Source organism: Poecilia reticulata, chromosome 1, assembly GCF_904066995.2.
Source record: "Poecilia reticulata chromosome 1, P_reticulata-male-v2, whole genome shotgun sequence".
Taxonomy (NCBI): domain Eukaryota; kingdom Metazoa; phylum Chordata; class Actinopteri; order Cyprinodontiformes; family Poeciliidae; genus Poecilia; species Poecilia reticulata.
In genome coordinates this window covers 3,289,108-3,306,854 of record NC_088830.1, presented here as the reverse complement: position 1 = coordinate 3,306,854, position 17,747 = coordinate 3,289,108, and the positions used below count along the sequence as shown (strand labels likewise).

Here is a 17,747-nt window from a genome sequence, read left to right as displayed (position 1 = left end):
GACATGTAACTGCAATTGATTTAAAGCATGCTTTAAAAGGTATGCAATGAAAACCATGCATCTTTTATTTTCCAGTTAACAATTAGGCCCTATTTTGTGTTAGTCTTCTTGCACATAAACTCCAAATAAAATACATTCAGTTTGTGGTAGCCACATAACACAATGCGAACAAAGGTGGCTGTACAGTACTGTAGTGCTTGTAGAATATCAAACTCAGTAGGTTTGATGATGCCTTAATATTTAAAAAAGTTTTTTTTAATTTGTTTTTTGTTTGTTTGTTTTTTTGCGATGAATCCTAAAAGTTAGAGTTGCCAAACTGCAAAGAGCATCTTCCAACAACAGGGGGAGCCCGCGTACTCCAAAGCTTTTGTTCTCATAATAATAGCTTTGTGGGCCTGCATTGGTATTGGAGTCTTTCCGGGGTCTAGACATCACGTCTGCCTTGGTTGAGCGTTAGGAACCGCTGATGTCCAGGTAGTAGTTTATCCGCAGAGTTTGCACTAACAGACTGCGCAACAGCTTTCAAGAGAACCTCTGGTTTTGGCGGAGAGGCAGCGCTTAAAGGTTTCAGAGAACTGCTGCGACGGCTAGCAATTCACAGCTAATAGTTAGCCGCATCCGCAGAGAGGTAATGTCTCCAACTGTACAGCATTTGTCATTCCCATGCTGGGCTTGGTATGCGTTCCAATCAAAAATATTTTGCAGTTTATAGCCAGGTAACATGCTAAAGTAGAAGTTTTCCTTGAGTTTGTTGTCTGCTATTTAGCCGCATTACCCCAGGCTAGAAGCGTCAACGTCTGCTAGTGAGACGTTCACCTTAATTCAGATGTGTGGGCATGAGTGTTTTACTCTGACACGTTTCTTATATTAGTCTATTGCTTTTAAAATATGTTATGTCTGGCTAATTTGAGGCGATCACTTGAACCAAAACAGGACGATTCTGGATTTAAATAGTGCTAATAGTACTTTTTGATGCCTTCGTCACGTGACTATGCTGCAATAGGCGACCCACCCAACCTTGCCAACTATTGAGTCTCTTCCGGGGTGTGAGGCTGTTACACAGAGGAACAAATACTATGTGCCACTATTTGTTAATTGTAATGTAAATATACATGATGGGTTGCTAAAATACCTTTGTGTGCGCAAAGGTTTTCAGGAAGCATTTTAAAGGGAGTGTTCTAAACTATGCAGAGTTGACAGATTTAAGGGGGGAAAATAATAAAATGAAGGTACAGATTTGAAGATAAGGCAACTGACTACGAATTTCTGTATGGTCACAGTTGATGAGACCTGCTGTAACAGAAGGTTAATGTTGTCCTGATTGTTTTAAGAGCAGTTTGTGAGGGTAGGAACACCTGACTGTGGCTCTGCTCTACATGGAGGCTCAGCTGGCCTTGTTGGCTACAATTATCTTTTTTCGGTGGTGAACCAAATATTTGGTCCTGGGGTGGTCCTGTATTTTAGAGACAATGATTGGTTGATGCACATAACAAAATAAGTCACTAAAACAAAACCCCGCCCATGTATTCAGCTGATAGAAATTGACCAATCATTGTAACCAGACTGGATTAAGAATAGTGTCATAACCATGAAACTATGCAAAATTGATGAATTGCTACAGCATCAACATGTTGATTGTGCCTTATTTATATTTATATTCCATATTTATATTCACCATGCTGGTCATTTTACTTCGTCATCAATTTGATATCAATCTGGACGTTCAGATTGTATGAACTTGTTTTATTTGATCAAATGACCAACATAAAATGGAGAATTAAACAACAAACAGGATTGCATCGCATTACGCGTCCACTCAGCCGTAGACGACCGTCTCACTCACTATATGTACTCTGAATAATTTGTTGATATTCTTTCATTGAAGAAAAGGCCTGGCAGCTCAGCTAACTTAATACTGGTAATTTAAGTTACAGAATTTTATGCACAAACCTATTTTGTTTAACTTTAAACTGATGGAATTTGATAACGTATGGAACTTCGTAGAATTATTTTAAATAAAAGTTATCAAATTATGTTACACTGTCACATAATTTGAACAGAATCTCTAGTCTGATTAGAAAAATGGTTTCTTAATCAAAAATTGCTGGACATTGAAAGAGTTGCATCTCTTTTGCAGATCACTAACTTGTTAAGTCGCGTGCGTGCGTGCGTGCGTGCGTGACAGCAGGGAAACGCATTAAGCATGCAGGACAGCGAGTCCTGAGAACCTCTAGGTTACGTCCAGGACAGACTCTCCCACCTGAGTTAAGCCACTGCAGCCTCTATGAATAATGCTGTTGTTGACATCTGAAGACAATTTGTTCATTGGGTTTTTTTTGGGGTGTCAGAGTAAAATGGATTGAATCCACAAGTTTTTCAGGTTTTTTCATTCATGACTATTTTAAGGCAAAGTGTCATTTTTGTTTCTCTTTCCTGTAGTTGTAACACAAACGTGGAAACATTGAAGGGTTAGGAATACTTTGTAGAGGCACCTTTCTCACTAATCAATGGTATTGCTAACTGGAGATGAAATGATCCAATATTAATATGTGTATCTGTCCCAATATTAAAAAATAATTTCCATGGCGTATCATCAGTGTCGATGTGCCAGATTTATTTTATGTTTTATTTAGAATTCCTGTTCGCAGAACCATTTGAAAGGTTTGTTGCAGTTTGTTTTTGCATATTTCACCAATCAACCTAAAGTTTTTCTCAGTTTTTTAAAAATTTTTATTATTGATTTTACATTGGCTGTTATCCTCCTAATTGCACTGACTGAACAAATTGAAGTTGTGTTGCTCTTACATGTTTGACCAAGCTTTAAATTAGCTGTACTTGTGCAAAGGTATCAAATAAATTTGTATTTAGGTACATTTTGTATTTTTAAAAAGTCAGTTCATCTCTGTTTTCCTGTATCGGATCGGCATCAGCCGATACTAAACCTCAGATATCTGGATTGGTGTCGAAAGTGAAAAAAAGTGGATCCCTTTGCTAACTGGTGTTCTGTCGTACGTTTGCAGCGCAGCAGCTCTGTAGACGTCTTCATCCTGTCCTGTGTGTCTTGTTTCAGGGATGTCTGAAGTTAGTCTTGAGGCTGAGTCGGGGAAGACCTCAGCAGAGGACCCTCAGAGGGATTGTGAGGAGGCTGATGAAACAGAGGAGAGTTTGAGTGAGGATGTGCCTCCAGAGGTAGCACCCAGTAGCAGGGGAGGAGAGGACAAAGCTGACGTACTGTATGAGATCAATATTAACAGTGATGAAGAAACCGCAGAGTCGTCCAGTAAGGATGCTCAGGGGCAGGATGAGGGTCCTCTGTCGGGAACCGTGGCGTCCAGCAGGGTGGGCAGCGGGGCTAAACTCCAGGCTGAATCGGCCGGAACACCAAAGGGAAACGGAGATTCTCTCTCTGAAACAAAGGTGATATTTATTTACATTCATTATTGAAAATCAAGACTTTCTGGCACTTCCTCTCTGCGCTGCAGCCTGTCGCGTTTTATTTCTTGGTTTCCAGGGATGGTGGCGGGCTCTTCCTGTTAAATCCATTTATTCAGTTACATGTGATTGCTTCTTTTTCTAGAAATGAATTATTAGGGTGCTTGTGTTGCATATTCTGTCTTTGCTTTAGTCTGAAGTTGTGCATTGGATTTAAGATGCTTTGCTGGATCATTTGGAAGGAACCTGTTGATGTTGGTTGTGGGCTTGGTGGCATTCTTCCCAACTGGCAGGCTGTTGCTCAGTGATGCGCTTCATTAATTTCTGCATAGAAGATCAAGTGTGCAGATTTTCTCTCTCTCTGTGTCTCACTGCAAACTGATTTAACTCTGTATATGTGTTACAAAGTGCTATACTTTAATAATCTCACCTTGCAACAAGTAATTATTTCTTTGCAGGTTTTTGCAGCGAATATGATAAATCCTTGTAGTTTGGTTGCAGTGCCACATTTCTTGTTTTTCTGGAAGCTCTTCAGTTCCAGAAGAGCTTGATGTCACTTCAGGGTTGCTGTGCTAATTGCATTGACAGTTCCCGAAGATTCACCAATAAGGCTTTTACTGGAAGATTTTTTTTTTGACCTTCCAAATTAGATTATCTACAAATGAAGGATTAAAAAATTGTGCTGCAGGTTCTTAGATAAAGTGGTTTTTAATTCTTTAATAAATAAAGCACATATCCCAAGTACTTTTTTCCATTTTAGTTAAAAGTGCATCAACGTACATGATGTTGGTTGATGTTTATAGACTGAATATTTTGGAAGCTCTTGGTTTTGCTGCCTTTATTGAACATCTGTGCTGATCATAGCTGATCATGGGTCAGTTTACAGATTCATTTTTTTGTGGTTGTTTCATTGTTTTGCAGTCCCCCATGGTGCAGAACATCCTGCAGTCAAGAGGCAATATATGAGCATTTCCTTATTTGCTGACGTAGAAGGCCGGACAATGGAATTGTTGTTTTCACCAGTCACTCCCTCACCAGTCTGGCTCGTTTCCAGCTGTAGGGATTCAAACTACAACCTGTCACTTTACATGGCTCAGTCGATTGGAGCCTCTTTACCTGTGTGTGTGTGTGTGTGTGTGTGTGTGTGTGTGTGTGTGTGTGTGTGTGTGAGTGCGCTGTCTCCAGTGTGTTTGACTCTTGAGGCGTCATAATTGGTTCATGTTCAGGTCCCATCCTTTAGAGGGTTGCCATGTAAAACAAGGTATATATACCTAAGTATATAGGCTTGTCACAATAATCAATGAATCGCATGTCAAATGAAAACAAACTCAATAATTTCCTTTAGTATGAGTTATCGTTCATCTTTTTTTTCTCTCTCTCTCTCTTTCTATCAAAAACTATATGATAAAGTCTTCAGTTTGGTGCTTTGGTCTCAACCAGCCCTTTTTTCTGAAGGATAATTTTGTGTACAATTACTTCATAATTCATTTTATTTGTTTTGTTAAATAAACAGTCTTCCAGTTCAAGTGTTAAATGTTCATTAGAATTTAAAATTTATTGATCTTTTAGAATGTGTTCTTATTATTTTGTCTTTACCATTGTATTATGTAACAATGGTCTCAAAACAACAATATTATTGTTAATCGCAATAACTTCTGGAACAATTTATCGTCCAGCAAAATTTATCGTGACAGGCCGACATGTATAGTTTTGGTACATCTCTACTGAAAAATAAAGTTTACTAGCTACTTTACAAAACTTTTGTTACCTTTTTTTGTTGTTCTTAAAGCCACTGAATCAGATAAAGTGGAGCATCAGACTGCAAGTAGTCTGATGTGCAGCATGCAGTCAGACAGGTAGAGCCAGGCCTGTGTGCTGTCTGCATGATGGTGTCACATGACCTTTCATTATGCATGGCTCTGTCACATAATACAACGGTCAACACACTTTGCCACATGTACAGTTAAAATTGTGACTCTGCTAATCATTATGTTCCTTTTAAATTGTTGCAACGAAGAGGAGCATTCCACTCGGATATTAAAACAAATTTTATATTATTATTTGAAAATTGACAGAGAATCAAAGGTCATAGGGTTGCTGTGACTAGTCAACAAAACCAACATTAGTTTTACTTGGCACCTAATTATGTCAACTTTTTTTCTTTTCTGTAATATTGTTTTAACAAAAAAGTTGATGTTTTTCATCAAACTTGATGAGAGAGAGAGAGAGACAGAGAGAGCCTCCACTGATTGGCTGGTTCCATCTGAGCTACATTCTCAAAATGAAGAAAATAATATTTTGTACATATTTTAAAAAAAAAATGTCATCAAAATCATTTAAAATATGTAAGCAAATATTTGCATATTAAAGTGAATTTTGTTAAATGTAAGACATGTCAGTTCTTTCATAACAAATAAAATATGTTATTTGTTCTGACATATAACATATTATATGTCGTATAATAAAATTTTATTATAAAAAATGTATCTAGAAATAAAAAGGTTGGCTTTCAGAATGTCTAATATAAGACTGAACTGCAAATAAAAATGAAACTCCAAAGGAATAATCATGTTGGCACCACCCTCCTATAAACAATTGTATAGTTAGTAAATTCATTTGATTAGTCTGGTTTTAACATGATTAGTTTATTATTTTATCTTTACAGTTATAAGTAATTAAAAGCTGATGGCTGCATGGTGGAAAAATTTGTGTTAATCATTCAAGTTTGAATGATTAACACAAATTTTTCCATAAACAGACAGGACAGTTTACTGTGCAGGTAAAACCGATCTGGCCTCCAGCGTCTCCTCTGCAGCTCCTCATGCATGACTGTTGTGTTGCAGCGAAACCTTGGATCATCCAAATACTCCAACGCACTTTAAACAAGTAAACGATAAAAAGTTCAAATTCACAAAAACATTGTCCGACATAAATATTGATTTAAACACATTACATCAAAAATAGGACTAGTGGGAGCAACCCTACATGAATTATTTAGGGCTGAACTATATACATCTGTCTGAGATCAAAGTTTATTTATTTACCTTTTATCCTGTACTGTTGATCACTTTTTATTTCATTCATGTACGTCATATTCTTCAGTCTTTAACTTTTTGTTTGGTTACTCATCAGTTCATTTGTGGAATAAACTGTTTGTAGGATCATTAAAGTTTTTAAAATCAGATAAAAGCAGTGTTTTACAAATATTTTAGTGGATTAGTATGAACAAAACCTCCAAAATGAAACACTTGGTTTACAAGACCAGGATCCTGTTACCCAATGATCTGGCAGTTATTTGAATTATCCTGCATGAAGGATCTTATTAGAGTTTACTGACGGTGTAAACTGTTTATAAATGGTCTTTTAGCCATTTGATGCTGCAGCTTTCACAGCTGAACCTCATGGAGTAGCTTCAGTGCATCATGCTGATTAGGTCAGTGTCCCAGTTTCCAGCTCCACACTGATTAGGTTGTAAAATTAAAGCGAGTCCTGAGTCTATAACCAGCGTATGTAAAGTGTGTGTAGCCACACCCTGTGGCTCTCCAGGGAAGCAGCTCACAGATGTTTCAGAACAGTTTTTGTTTTCAGACTCCATGTCTCACATTGAGGCTCCAGCTGTAGAAATGGAATCTGTTTTCTAAGTTAACAGTCAATAGCAGCTTTTAGACTTTAGGAACTTTTTGCAGTTCTCTAATATTGTTAGACATAGTTCCTCTTCTGTTTGTGTGCGTCACACAAACGGCTCCATCTGAACATGCTGAACCACTTTTCTAGGCTTTAGTTGTTTTTAGCTGTCTACCCCTTTTTTGAAAGTGATTTAAATCAACCTTTAATTAGAGTGACGGAAACTGTAATACAGTAGTCGATCTAAGATGATTGACTTGGTGGTAACGCCTTAAATACACACGTACTGCCTCTACACCTGATGTTAGCTGTGTAAAAGGAAAACGTGTCGCTCTCTGCATGTTGCATCACGTTGTCTGGTAATCAGCCAGTATGTGTGCTGTAAAATATGGTAGTGCTGATAACTGATGCAGACTTTGGCTGGACTAGAGCTGCATGTCCTGGTCAACATTTAACTCATTAACATGACCGTGAAAATCTCCTTTCAACCTGCTGGTTGATTTAAAGAAAGTTTGAGCTTGAGATGATAGATTTTTACCGCTTTGGAACTTTTTTTGTTGTTTAAAAAATACATTTTGTTTTTTTTCTGCAGTTGAAATCTGACCATGTCTTTACGGTCAGATTTTGAGAGGAGGTAGTTACCATTTGTCCTGTCAGTATAGCCTCCCACTGGAGCTGTGTCTCTGCAGCTCCTCCAGAGTCGGCATGGACCTGCAATTTTTTTCAAAGCTTGAAATCCATTTTGTCAACTTAACCCTGTTTAATAAGGGTGCACTGATAAAGCTGCTTCAAATGTAATTAATTTTGGGAATCGGTGATCAGCCGATACTTGCATCTGAAGCCGATCTTATCCCTCGATCTTAAATCAGCCACTGACCTCTTCTGCTCTGCTGTGAGAGGTCTGACTGAATGACCAGCCCAGCAGGTCACATCTGCACCTTTGCGGTTAACAATAGTCACTCCACTGTTGCCAACTCGGCAACATTCTTACTATATTTAGCTACATTTCAGACCAAAACAACGGAATCGGAAGGTCAGGCTTTTTAAATGTCAGTAATCGCCGATTGGCCAGAAAACTGCAATCTGTGCACCTCTTCTGTTTGACCTCTTCAAGAATACAGTCAACACACAATTTTCTGAATTTGTCTTCCTTCTCAGAAGGCAGTCATGTTTTGTTTGTTGACCAAAGAAGCATCACATTTCTCTTTAGGTTTGTAGCTGCAACTTGACAAAAAGTGAACATCCAGCTGATGTGAATACTTTTGCCATGTAATGTATAATATTCAGATGATTGTTCACTGGGAAGTTGCCCATCTTAGATTTTGGCCAATATTATTGCGGTATTGTCCAGAAGGTGGCAGAACACAGCAGTGTGGGTGGAGAGCTCTTTGACTTCTCTATCTTCTGCTCCAGTAACGGCTCCATTTCTCTTCCTGGTTCCAGGAGAGCACAATGGCTGATTGTCACCGAGGCTCAGCCGCTGAGATCCCCGTCACCAGCAATGGAGACCTGGATCAGAGTCCAGACAAGGTGTTCCTCAGGGTAGGCCTCTGGGCGCAGTCTTTGGCATCTTCACTCTCTCCTCAATTTCATTATTTCTTAACAGTCAAACTTTACCTAAAACTTGTAGTGCAGCAATTCTCTGCTAAATATTCTCCCCCTCCTAAAATAATGGTCATTTTGTTGTCAAGTGATTTTTGTTTGACTAAAACATCTTTTGTAAAGAGAGAGATTGTGATTTAAAAAAAACTGTATTTTTTTTTTTAACATTTTTTACAAAAATCACCTTTGGCAATAAATGACTTGGGCCATTATTTTAGTAAGGTGACCACATGTGAGCTTCCACTTCCACTGTGAACACAAGTCTCATCTCCACAGGATTCCCACTCCGCTCCTCCAGGGAGCATGAAGGTCTCAGACTCTTCTGTCTCCGCCAGCAGCTTTGTCTCACCACCAGAGGGCGTCATCGAATCAGGACCACACAAAGGTAAACAATCCCCCCCCCACCCCCACCCCCCCACCCCCACTGTTTTCTCCTTCATTTTGTCTTTCTGTTCTGCGACTGTTAAGTTTTGTGAAGCAGGAGTCTGCTAGTCAGACTTTTATGCAGCAGCACTTTGTGTTTACAATCTGTAAGCCTATTTCAATAAGCAATTAGTCGCACAATAAAATAAAATGAACTTAATCATTTCCATTCTATTTTTTTTAAAGACTTCACAATCCATTTTATTTCTGGTTTCAGAAGTGTGTTTATGTTATTTTTATTTATTGTTTTTGATGTTTTTTTTTATTTAGGCAGTCGTCTAGTTCCAGTGTCAGGCGTTCTTTACAAAATTAGATTTTATTAATCTTTGAGAGAGCGAATTTCTATTTTTATGTCACTATCACTATATTACTTGAAAATGGTCTCAAGCAACAATATTATCATGTATCGCAGTCATTACTGTGACAATTTATCGCCCCACAAAATGCATGGTCATAGTAGGCCCAACAATCTGCACGTGTCCCAGTTCTCCACCTTTGTTTTAATCCCTACTGAAAGGCCAAATTTGAATGTGAGAACGAGGGCACTGATTTGAATTGAATGAGTCTGCTCTGATCTCCTGGTTTAACCCTCATGTCCTTTTCATCATCAGGTGCTTGTTAGAAATTCTAATAAAAGCCTCCCTGTAGAGCAGAGAGCTGTGGCAGCCTGCTCACCTCAGTGTTGCCATGGTTATTTTCCACGTTGTTCTCCTCAGCAGTTCAGGAAGCCCTTTTGTACATTTTGCACTCTTGTCTGCAGCGTAAACGCTACTGTAAAGAGGGGTCAACACTGATGGGGATAGTCCTGTTTATAATTTAATGGCAGGAAGTAAATCTACTGCTGAATCATAACTGTGAATGTTTCCCAGAGTCGGCAAGCCTGCCCTCTTCTCCTGTGAGTCCTGTAGCTCCCAGCTCGGCTGTCGCCAGCCGCCTGGCGCGCTCCTTCAGCGATAGTCAGTCGGATTCAGGTACCTGAAGCTACAATGTTTCAACTAGACGATAATAAATCACAACTCAACGCATTTTAATCTTCTGCTTGTTTCTGCAGGCTGCGTTTCATTCTTGACAAAACTCTTTCTCTTTTTTGCTTGTGGGCTCTAAATATTTCCTCTGCATCAGCATGTCTAGCTGAAATAGTCTCAAGTTTCTTTTCGGTGATTTAGATGCGAATCTTTCTGAAACACATTTTAGAACCTTAACAAGCTTTGTCTGGGAGAAATTCCTTTTACATTTCCAACTTGTTGGCGGTTCCTGCTCGCAGTCTTTTGTCCTTGAGTACTCTGTGCAGTAGGTGGCACAGAGTACTCTAAATGGAGCCTTACTCACATAATGGAGGAAGAGCTGATCAGACAAAGATCCAGTCGCTTCACGGGAATGTTGGCAAATGTCTCAATAGCTTGGATCAGGATTTTCAAGCTCCAGTTCTTGAGGGCCTCCCTGGTCCAACACCTGGATCAAATGACTGAAGCTCTGCTCACCCAGCAGGTCTTGATGCTCAATTCCAATTCTCAATAAATTGAGGCATTTATAGATTGATTTTTCCAAGTAAATTTGTATTGGAGCCAACTGTGTTGTCACAAAATCACAATGGCGCTGATCGCAAATGATGTCAAACTGCCAAATTTAGAACATTGCACAGTTTAGTTCCAGACAAACAAGAGCAGTAAGCTGTGTTTTTAGGGGGGAAAGTCTGAGCAACTGCTTTAGTTTGATTGGTTGATTTAGGTTTATAATATGTAATGCCCACCAATAGCTGCTTGCCAAACGCAAATAAACTCAAGATGAATAACTGTTTCATCTGACAGCCAACTGATGTAGTGACAGTGTGAGCTGCTTGTCACCGTGGTGCTCACCATGGCGACCCACGGGTTTTTCAGAATTGTAAAAATGAACTCAAAGTATTGATGAATTGATATTTTTACCTACATCGACTGCCCAGCAGGAACGTGGTGAGTCGGCCCAGATGACTTGGTGCTAGTGAGTGCCAGCTACCACACTGTTCCTGGACGGAATATAAAACCTGCCACCTTTCTGCTCACTTTGAGTCCTCTGCATTTCAGCCACAGTTTAACTGTGATGGCTCTGTGTGGAGCTTCTGGACGTTCTCATCGTCAAATATCACCCACTCTTCAGCTCTCGCCATTCTGTTTGTGTTTTGCTTGTTCAAACCTGTGGGCAGCAGTTGCATCTTCTCTGCATGATTTTCAGAATATATCTCATTATATTGTCAGTCATAGTATGCCCACATTTGTTTGCCGCTCCTGATTATTTCGGCTCACTTCACTGCTACCAACATTCTGAGTGAAAAACATCGACTAAAAATCCAGACCATAAGGGTCAAAATGTGCTTGTAGGGCTTCTATCTGTATATTTAACTGGTCTGCTTTAACAGAGGGAAATACTCATAATCATCTACACAGTGACCTGGTTCACTAAAAATCTGTACATCAATCTGCTTACTATAAATGTATATATCTGCTGTTTTATTGAATTTTCACTTGATTGTTTTTCTGAATTCTGGGTTGTCTTTACATTTCCTCTTTAGTTTCTTAATGTCTATAAAACATCTCTAATCCTCTCTTCAGCTCTGAAAAGGCTCATGATTTTAATTAGATTATTCTTAATTTCTTAAACATTGTTTTCTGAGCTTTGTCCTTAGTACTGACAATCAGAATAACCTGTTTTAAGAAGCATAGACGTTGGCTTCTGTCTAGAGTTTTTCTTCCACCTTTTAATATTAATAATTCAGTCACTAAGTGAATGTCGTCTAACTGTCCAGGCACAATGAAAACTCCGCCGGGCAGCGGAGCGGTGGTCCTGTCAGACGACCTGAAGAACCCTGCCATGGAAAAACTTGACCTGGTCAGAAAGTGGAGCATCAACACGTATAAAGTAAATCTCTGCGCTTCACTTGTTATTCTGTCCATTTCCTCCTCTTCTTCTCTCCTTATCCCTCTCGTTTATCTTCTGTCACTTGGTTACAGCAGCAGTGTTTCCATTAACCATGAAACTGCAAATAAATTTGATGGAAACATGGCAGTTTAAAAAAACCCGAATTTTTTGCTAAAAAAAAGTTTTGCACTTGAATGAGGTGGTTTTTCAGCTGTGTCAAAATAGATGCATTTCACAAATGTGTAATGGAAACACTTCTTTAGAATCAGAGGAGTCACTCGATTAACAGCCGAATGTTACTACTGGCAAAAACGAAGACAACAGGAAGTAGTTGAAGGATGATGATTTGTTTTAATGGACAATGCACAGCTGCCTCCATTAGAGCTCTCACAGCATCACAGTTCATAAAAAGTTGTGTGTGTCATTCCAAGCCTAGGCTCCTCCCAGTGCGAGTGTTTGTGATCATTTGTCTGCTGTCCTCTGCAGTGCACCCGGCAGATCCTGTCAGAGAAGCTGGGCCGCGGCTCCAAGACTGTGGACCTGGAGCTGGAGGCGCAGATCGAGCTGCTCCGCGAAAACAAGAGAAAGTACCAGAATGTGATCAAGCTGGCTCAGGCACTGGCCAATCAGCTGTCCCAAATAATGCAGACTCAGAAGCAGCTGGGCGACGCCTTCGCCGACCTCAGCCTCAAGTCACCTGAGCTCCATGTGAGTGAATGTGTGAGTGAGCGGTTCACCTGGCTGGATTCATCTACGGAGGCTCTGAGGAGCACAACAAACTGGAGGAAGCCCCGGTCATGATTAGTCAACAAATTCTTCTTTCAATCAGTAACTGATTTATATTTTTGCTCAGCCATATTTGCCATTTACTGCATAACAAAAATGTAAACAAAGACTTGTTAAAATGAATAATGGCCTCAAGCTGAGGTCTCAAGCTTAGGGCTGCCATGGTGCTGCAGGGTGTCATGAGATTTCTGAGAAGACAGTTTGAATATATATATTTTTTGTAATTCAAAATTGATTAAATACACAATATGAATCAAAAAAATATTTTAAAAAATGATAAAAGGATGCACAAAGTAACGCATTACAGTCAGAAATTCAACCATTCAGCTCACTGAGCTGAGTGAGTTCATATTGTTATGTTAACAGTTCTGCATTTTCTGAATGACAGTTTGTTCATGGCAGTGGATTTTGCAGGCAGTCATTTTGTATTCAAACTTTTATGTTTAATATAAAAATAATTAAATGTCCACATTTTTCAAAGACGTTACATAAATGATCAGGAGTTCCTGAAACGCTAGAAAGCCCTTTACACCGATGGCAAATCAAAAACCTGTAATATCTTTGTTGTTGAGCTCATACGTCTATTTATTCAATAATTTAGCATCAAAAATGGTTTTTGGATTGAATATTTTTGACTAATTGCAATCCATTAATTACAAATCCTTTAAGTCGATTACAAAATTTTAATGGAGTCCCACCATTAGCAGTTATATTTTGTTTAGAAATGGGTGAATAATAAACTATTACTCAACGCTTTGTAGAAGTATTCACACCCCTTGACCAATAGAACTTTATTGTTCTGTTTTTATTGGTTTTTTTTTTAGGATGGACTCAGAACAGTCCACAAAGATTAAGCCTTAACTCTTCCTTAACCCAAGAATTGAAGGAGTTGTTTTGTACAGATTTCACTGACAAATCAGATGTCTTTTGTGGGTTTGAGCTGGACTTTTTTTTTTATTATTATTATTTTGAAAGAAGGAAACCCATCAACAAATAGCTTGATCGTTTTTGTGTTGAGGTCTTACTAGTTTTAACGTGTTTGTTTGCTTGAACAGCTTTGCCATTATCCATATGTTTTTTTCAGGAGGAGTTTGGTTACAACGCCGACACGCAGAGGCTTCTGTCCAAAAATGGAGAGACTTTGCTGGCCGCCATCAGCTTCTTCATCTCTAGCGTGGACACACTTGTAGATAAAACAATCGAAGACACCATGATTAATATCAAACAGTATGAGATTGCCAGGTAATTCCTGTGTGAGAGCGATCTGGTTCCTCCTCCAGTTCTGTTCTAGTGTTTCAAGGAATCTGGTCAGAACACATTCTGAGCCGATTGTTCCTACATAAAATGTAAACGCATATTTTAATCGATCTGATGTAAGTTCTTTATTTAAACATGCGCAGGGTCGAGTACGACGCGTATCGTACGGATTTGGAGGAGCTGAACCTCGGGCCGCGTGACGGAAACACCATGCCGAAGATCGAGCTATCCCAGCAGCAATTCCAGATCCACCGTGAGAAGTTTGAAAGGATGCGGAACGATGTCTCTGTGAAGCTGAAGTTCCTGGAGGAGAACAAGGTTGGCTTCTGGCTCTTCTGCTGTGGTGACCTACAGAGGCACTCGTTTGTTTGGATATGTGCAGAAATCCTGGAAGTATTTTTTTTTTATTGCCGTACTATAATCTCTCTCTGAAAAATCAAACCTTTTAAGATGAGTGAATTAGTTCAGTGGCAAAAACAATCCCTCATTCAACATAATTAACAAAATGGCTCAATCTGGTGTGTGTTTGTGTGTCTTTTTTTTTTTTTCAACTTTCCCTTCCTCCATTTCCATTTTACATTATTTTTTTTAAATATTTCTATCGTGAGTTGACCCACATGATTTTAGGAATGCACCAGTAAATTTGCCAGCTGATAAATCTGCCCTGATTTCATTAATTTTGAGAAATCAGCAGTTGGCTGATGTTTTCATGTGAAACCAATTTTTAACCAACAACCTTATCTTCCTCCACAAAATCTGAATATCAGTGACTGTCCTCTATTTGTTCTGCAATGAGAGAGAGAGATGAGGAGCATGATAATTGTGCCGCCAAATATATTTCTTCAAAACAAGCATTTCTTATCATGAGAATAAATGTTCTTGAAATAAGAGTTTCACTTTTCTACACATTGTCAGTGTGAGATTATGTAGCTGCAATAAAATCAGCTTCCACCCAAGAGAACCAACAAATCGGCTCAGATCTCAGTGTATGGATCAGTGTACTGAAGTCCTTTCTTCTCCGTTTGTCCCTCCATCAGGTGAAGGTGTTGCATAACCAGCTCATCCTCTTCCACAATGCTATAGCTGCATACTATGCTGGGAACCAGCAACAGCTGGAGCAGACTCTCAAGCAGTTCCACATCAAGTTGAAAATGCCTGGCGGGGAAAGTCCCTCCTGGCTGGAAGAGCACTAAACACTCCCGGCTGGCTCAGCTTAACCAAACCTTCCCACGGAAACTACAGAAACCTTCCCCCTCCTGTAACTGTTGCTGCTTTTCCAGCTTCTGAAATGAAATCTTCTAACAAAAGGAACAAACTCCTGTACTCCTTTTGTCTATTCTTCCTAAATCATTTCTGTCGTTCTTTCAAATCATAAGAGATGCACTTTTTCTACTGTTTGACAGATCTTGTTGAATGGGAGTTCCAGCAGTAAACACTTTATGAAACTCTAAACGGCCTTTTGTACTCCAGAATATGAATGTTCGTATTCCAGCACAGCACACGTTGGCGTTCCAGCGGCAGCTACTGGACAAGGACTGCCGTTAAATCTCACAACAAACTTGATTCTTTTCTTTCTTTCTTTCTTTCTTTTTTTTGTATTAGCTGACTTAAATGAACGCTTTACTACAGTTAAAAAGAAGCTTTTTGTTGTCGGGACAAATACCTTTTTGAATTCTGTAAATTGATTTTTATTTTCACTATCAAGCTGTGACTGAAGTGATGGTGTGACACTTTGGGGAGGGCGCTTTATTTGTAATGTGGTTAACATTTAGCTGAGACAGTGTGTGTGGTTTGTCCTCTGCTGCTGTGTGTAAGGCCTCAAATGTCCCAAATCAATACCTCCAGCATTGATTAATTTGAAAAACCAAAGTTTACAAAATCCAGTTTTGGTTTTCCACAGGACTTCTCGTTAGGTAGACCTGGATCAGCCTCTTCTATTGGATTGCTAGCTAACGTTGAGCTGCTTTAAACTCAGCTCCTGATCGCTAACTCATGTTGAACAAAGCAAGTTAAATGAGATGTGCATCTTTTTTTTTTTTTCCTTTATCTCTCGCAAAACCAAAGCGTTTCCAAAAAAAGCTCTAATCACTTAGTCAACATCACGCTCTGCTTTTAGCTCGTCTATCTTCAGGACTTAAAACCGAATGGATGAGAGATTCTCTTAGGTTCCAGAAAATGAAGGACCAGCCTTATGTCACTTTAATGTGCCTTGAATCACTTCTTCTCCTGCTCTATAAACACTCCTGCTTCTGGTTTTCAGACCAAGGACCAAACAGTCACAGCACACAGAGATGGAACATCCAGCACAGTAACTCCAGTGACTTTATGAATTTGTTTTCAAGACGTGTTGCGTGTTGCACAATTATGCATTTAGGACTACAAAATAAATTTTTCAGGCCTGTGTGAACCAAAATCCAATTCACTTGATACATTTTCACCTGTAAAGACCAGTATCTGCGGCTGCTACCAGTTTACGTCATTGGGGCTATTTAAAGTGTATTTTTCAAACAAAAAAAAACATTCATCTTCATGTCGTGCATTTTTCCTATGGCCCACTATAACGGTTTAAGGGTGTGAATCTAGATTCTGTTATTTTCTTGAAAGAAATATATATATTTGTAATCTATATTTTAATGTTAGATTGACCAATGCAGCCTGTTGGTTTATTTTTCTTGAAAGTCTCCAGAATAACATTCTAGTACCTGTGTATGTACTAGGGGATAATCACGTTTTGTAATAATGTTACATTAACAAATGCTGAGATGAGAAGATTCTGAATGTTGTGCAACCTCTTGAGGGAAAATAAAACTTTCTCTTTCTGTATCCGTGTTCAGAGTGTGACTTTTCATTCAGGGCTTACAGCAGCAAACTAAAATGTAAACAGTAGAAATGAATTATGAATTGTGTAATTCAGAGGTTTTCGGTCGACATGAAATGGAGTGCTACTGTACTTTACGGAGCTGTCTGCCTCTTGAACCTTTATGTGCTTTCTAGAGATATTGTGCATATTTTAAAGGTGAGAGGAAAACGAGTGGTTAACATTTTCACAAATATAAATCTGAGAAGTGTGGCATACTTGTTTTTTTTCCCCAGAGACCCTCTGTGTCAATATTTATAGGCTCACTTTTCTAACTTTCAAGTGGACTCTTATTTACCAATTGGCATAATCGAGTAAAGGTCACTTGATGGTCCATGCCATACTGTTTTGATTTCTACCACAAAAAACTTTTTTAAAACCACATTCTTTTTTACCTCCCAGTTCTGCACTGCTTTGTGGATCTTAAACTCCCAGTGAAGTCCTATGGAAGTGTGTGGTAATGTGACATAATTTGAAAAAACCAAAAAAAAAAAACTTCAAGGCGTAGGAATATGTTTGCAAGGCAGTGTGTTAGAAAAGAAACCGACAATATCCCTGACTGCTACCGACATGCTCTATGAGAATTTACAATGGCAATTTTTCAAGTAACCTGTCCCTTCCTGTATTTTGTTAACTGTCTTCCTACAGACACCAGCGGCTCATTGTAAAGCTCATTATGGTCTGTTGACACACTCGCTCATAATGGCCAGGAGTGTGGAGCCTTTTCACTGGAAATTGTCTTGAGTTTACTTAAATCCAGGTGCTCTCTCCCCACACGCACGCGCACACACACACCATGCTTCCACAAACCCACTACACCCACAGCTACACATTTGAGAGGATCTGGATAATCCTTACGAAAGCTTTGACA

The 17,747-nt window shown here is 39.1% G+C and overlaps 1 protein-coding gene and 1 long non-coding RNA gene across 6 annotated transcripts; one reads left to right on the top strand and one right to left on the bottom strand.

The window, feature by feature from the left end:
* The first annotated feature begins 340 nt into the window (after window positions 1-340).
* On the top strand, window positions 341-16,842 carry arfip1 (ADP-ribosylation factor interacting protein 1 (arfaptin 1)). Of its 5 annotated transcripts, none has more exons than XM_008404426.3 (10): window positions 356-474; window positions 3,071-3,417; window positions 8,500-8,598; window positions 8,935-9,043; window positions 9,951-10,052; window positions 11,864-11,976; window positions 12,463-12,684; window positions 13,847-14,004; window positions 14,163-14,337; window positions 15,057-16,842. In XM_008404426.3, the coding sequence occupies exons 2-10, from the start codon at window positions 3,073-3,075 to the stop codon at window positions 15,210-15,212; spliced, it is 1,479 nt and encodes a 492-aa protein (XP_008402648.1). In that variant the 5' UTR covers window positions 356-474; window positions 3,071-3,072; the 3' UTR covers window positions 15,213-16,842. The 5 variants fall into 5 exon arrangements, with proteins under 5 accessions (XP_008402676.1, XP_008402648.1, XP_008402643.1 ...); XM_008404421.3 differs by having other exon boundaries at window positions 368-628; XM_008404454.2 differs by lacking the exon at window positions 3,071-3,417 and having other exon boundaries at window positions 341-474.
* On the bottom strand, window positions 6,223-8,011 carry LOC145552803 (uncharacterized). The gene is made up of 3 exons (XR_014088928.1): window positions 7,934-8,011; window positions 7,699-7,767; window positions 6,223-6,308 (listed from the first exon to the last, which is right to left on the bottom strand). It is a non-coding gene; the product is annotated as an uncharacterized LOC145552803 (long non-coding RNA).
* Window positions 16,843-17,747: the final 905 nt, after the last annotated feature.

What these genes read in the sequence shown, in the direction of transcription:
- arfip1 (XM_008404426.3), top strand. Translation starts at nt 3,073, where the DNA reads ATGTCTGAAGTTAGTCTTGAGGCTGAGTCGGGGAAGACCTCAGCAGAG. An exon ending in ATTCTCTCTCTGAAACAAAG is followed by an intron (nt 3,418 to 8,499) that starts GTGATATTTATT and finishes TCCTGGTTCCAG; the next exon opens with GAGAGCACAATGGCTGATTG. An exon ending in AGTTCCTGGAGGAGAACAAG is followed by an intron (nt 14,338 to 15,056) that starts GTTGGCTTCTGG and finishes TCCCTCCATCAG; the next exon opens with GTGAAGGTGTTGCATAACCA.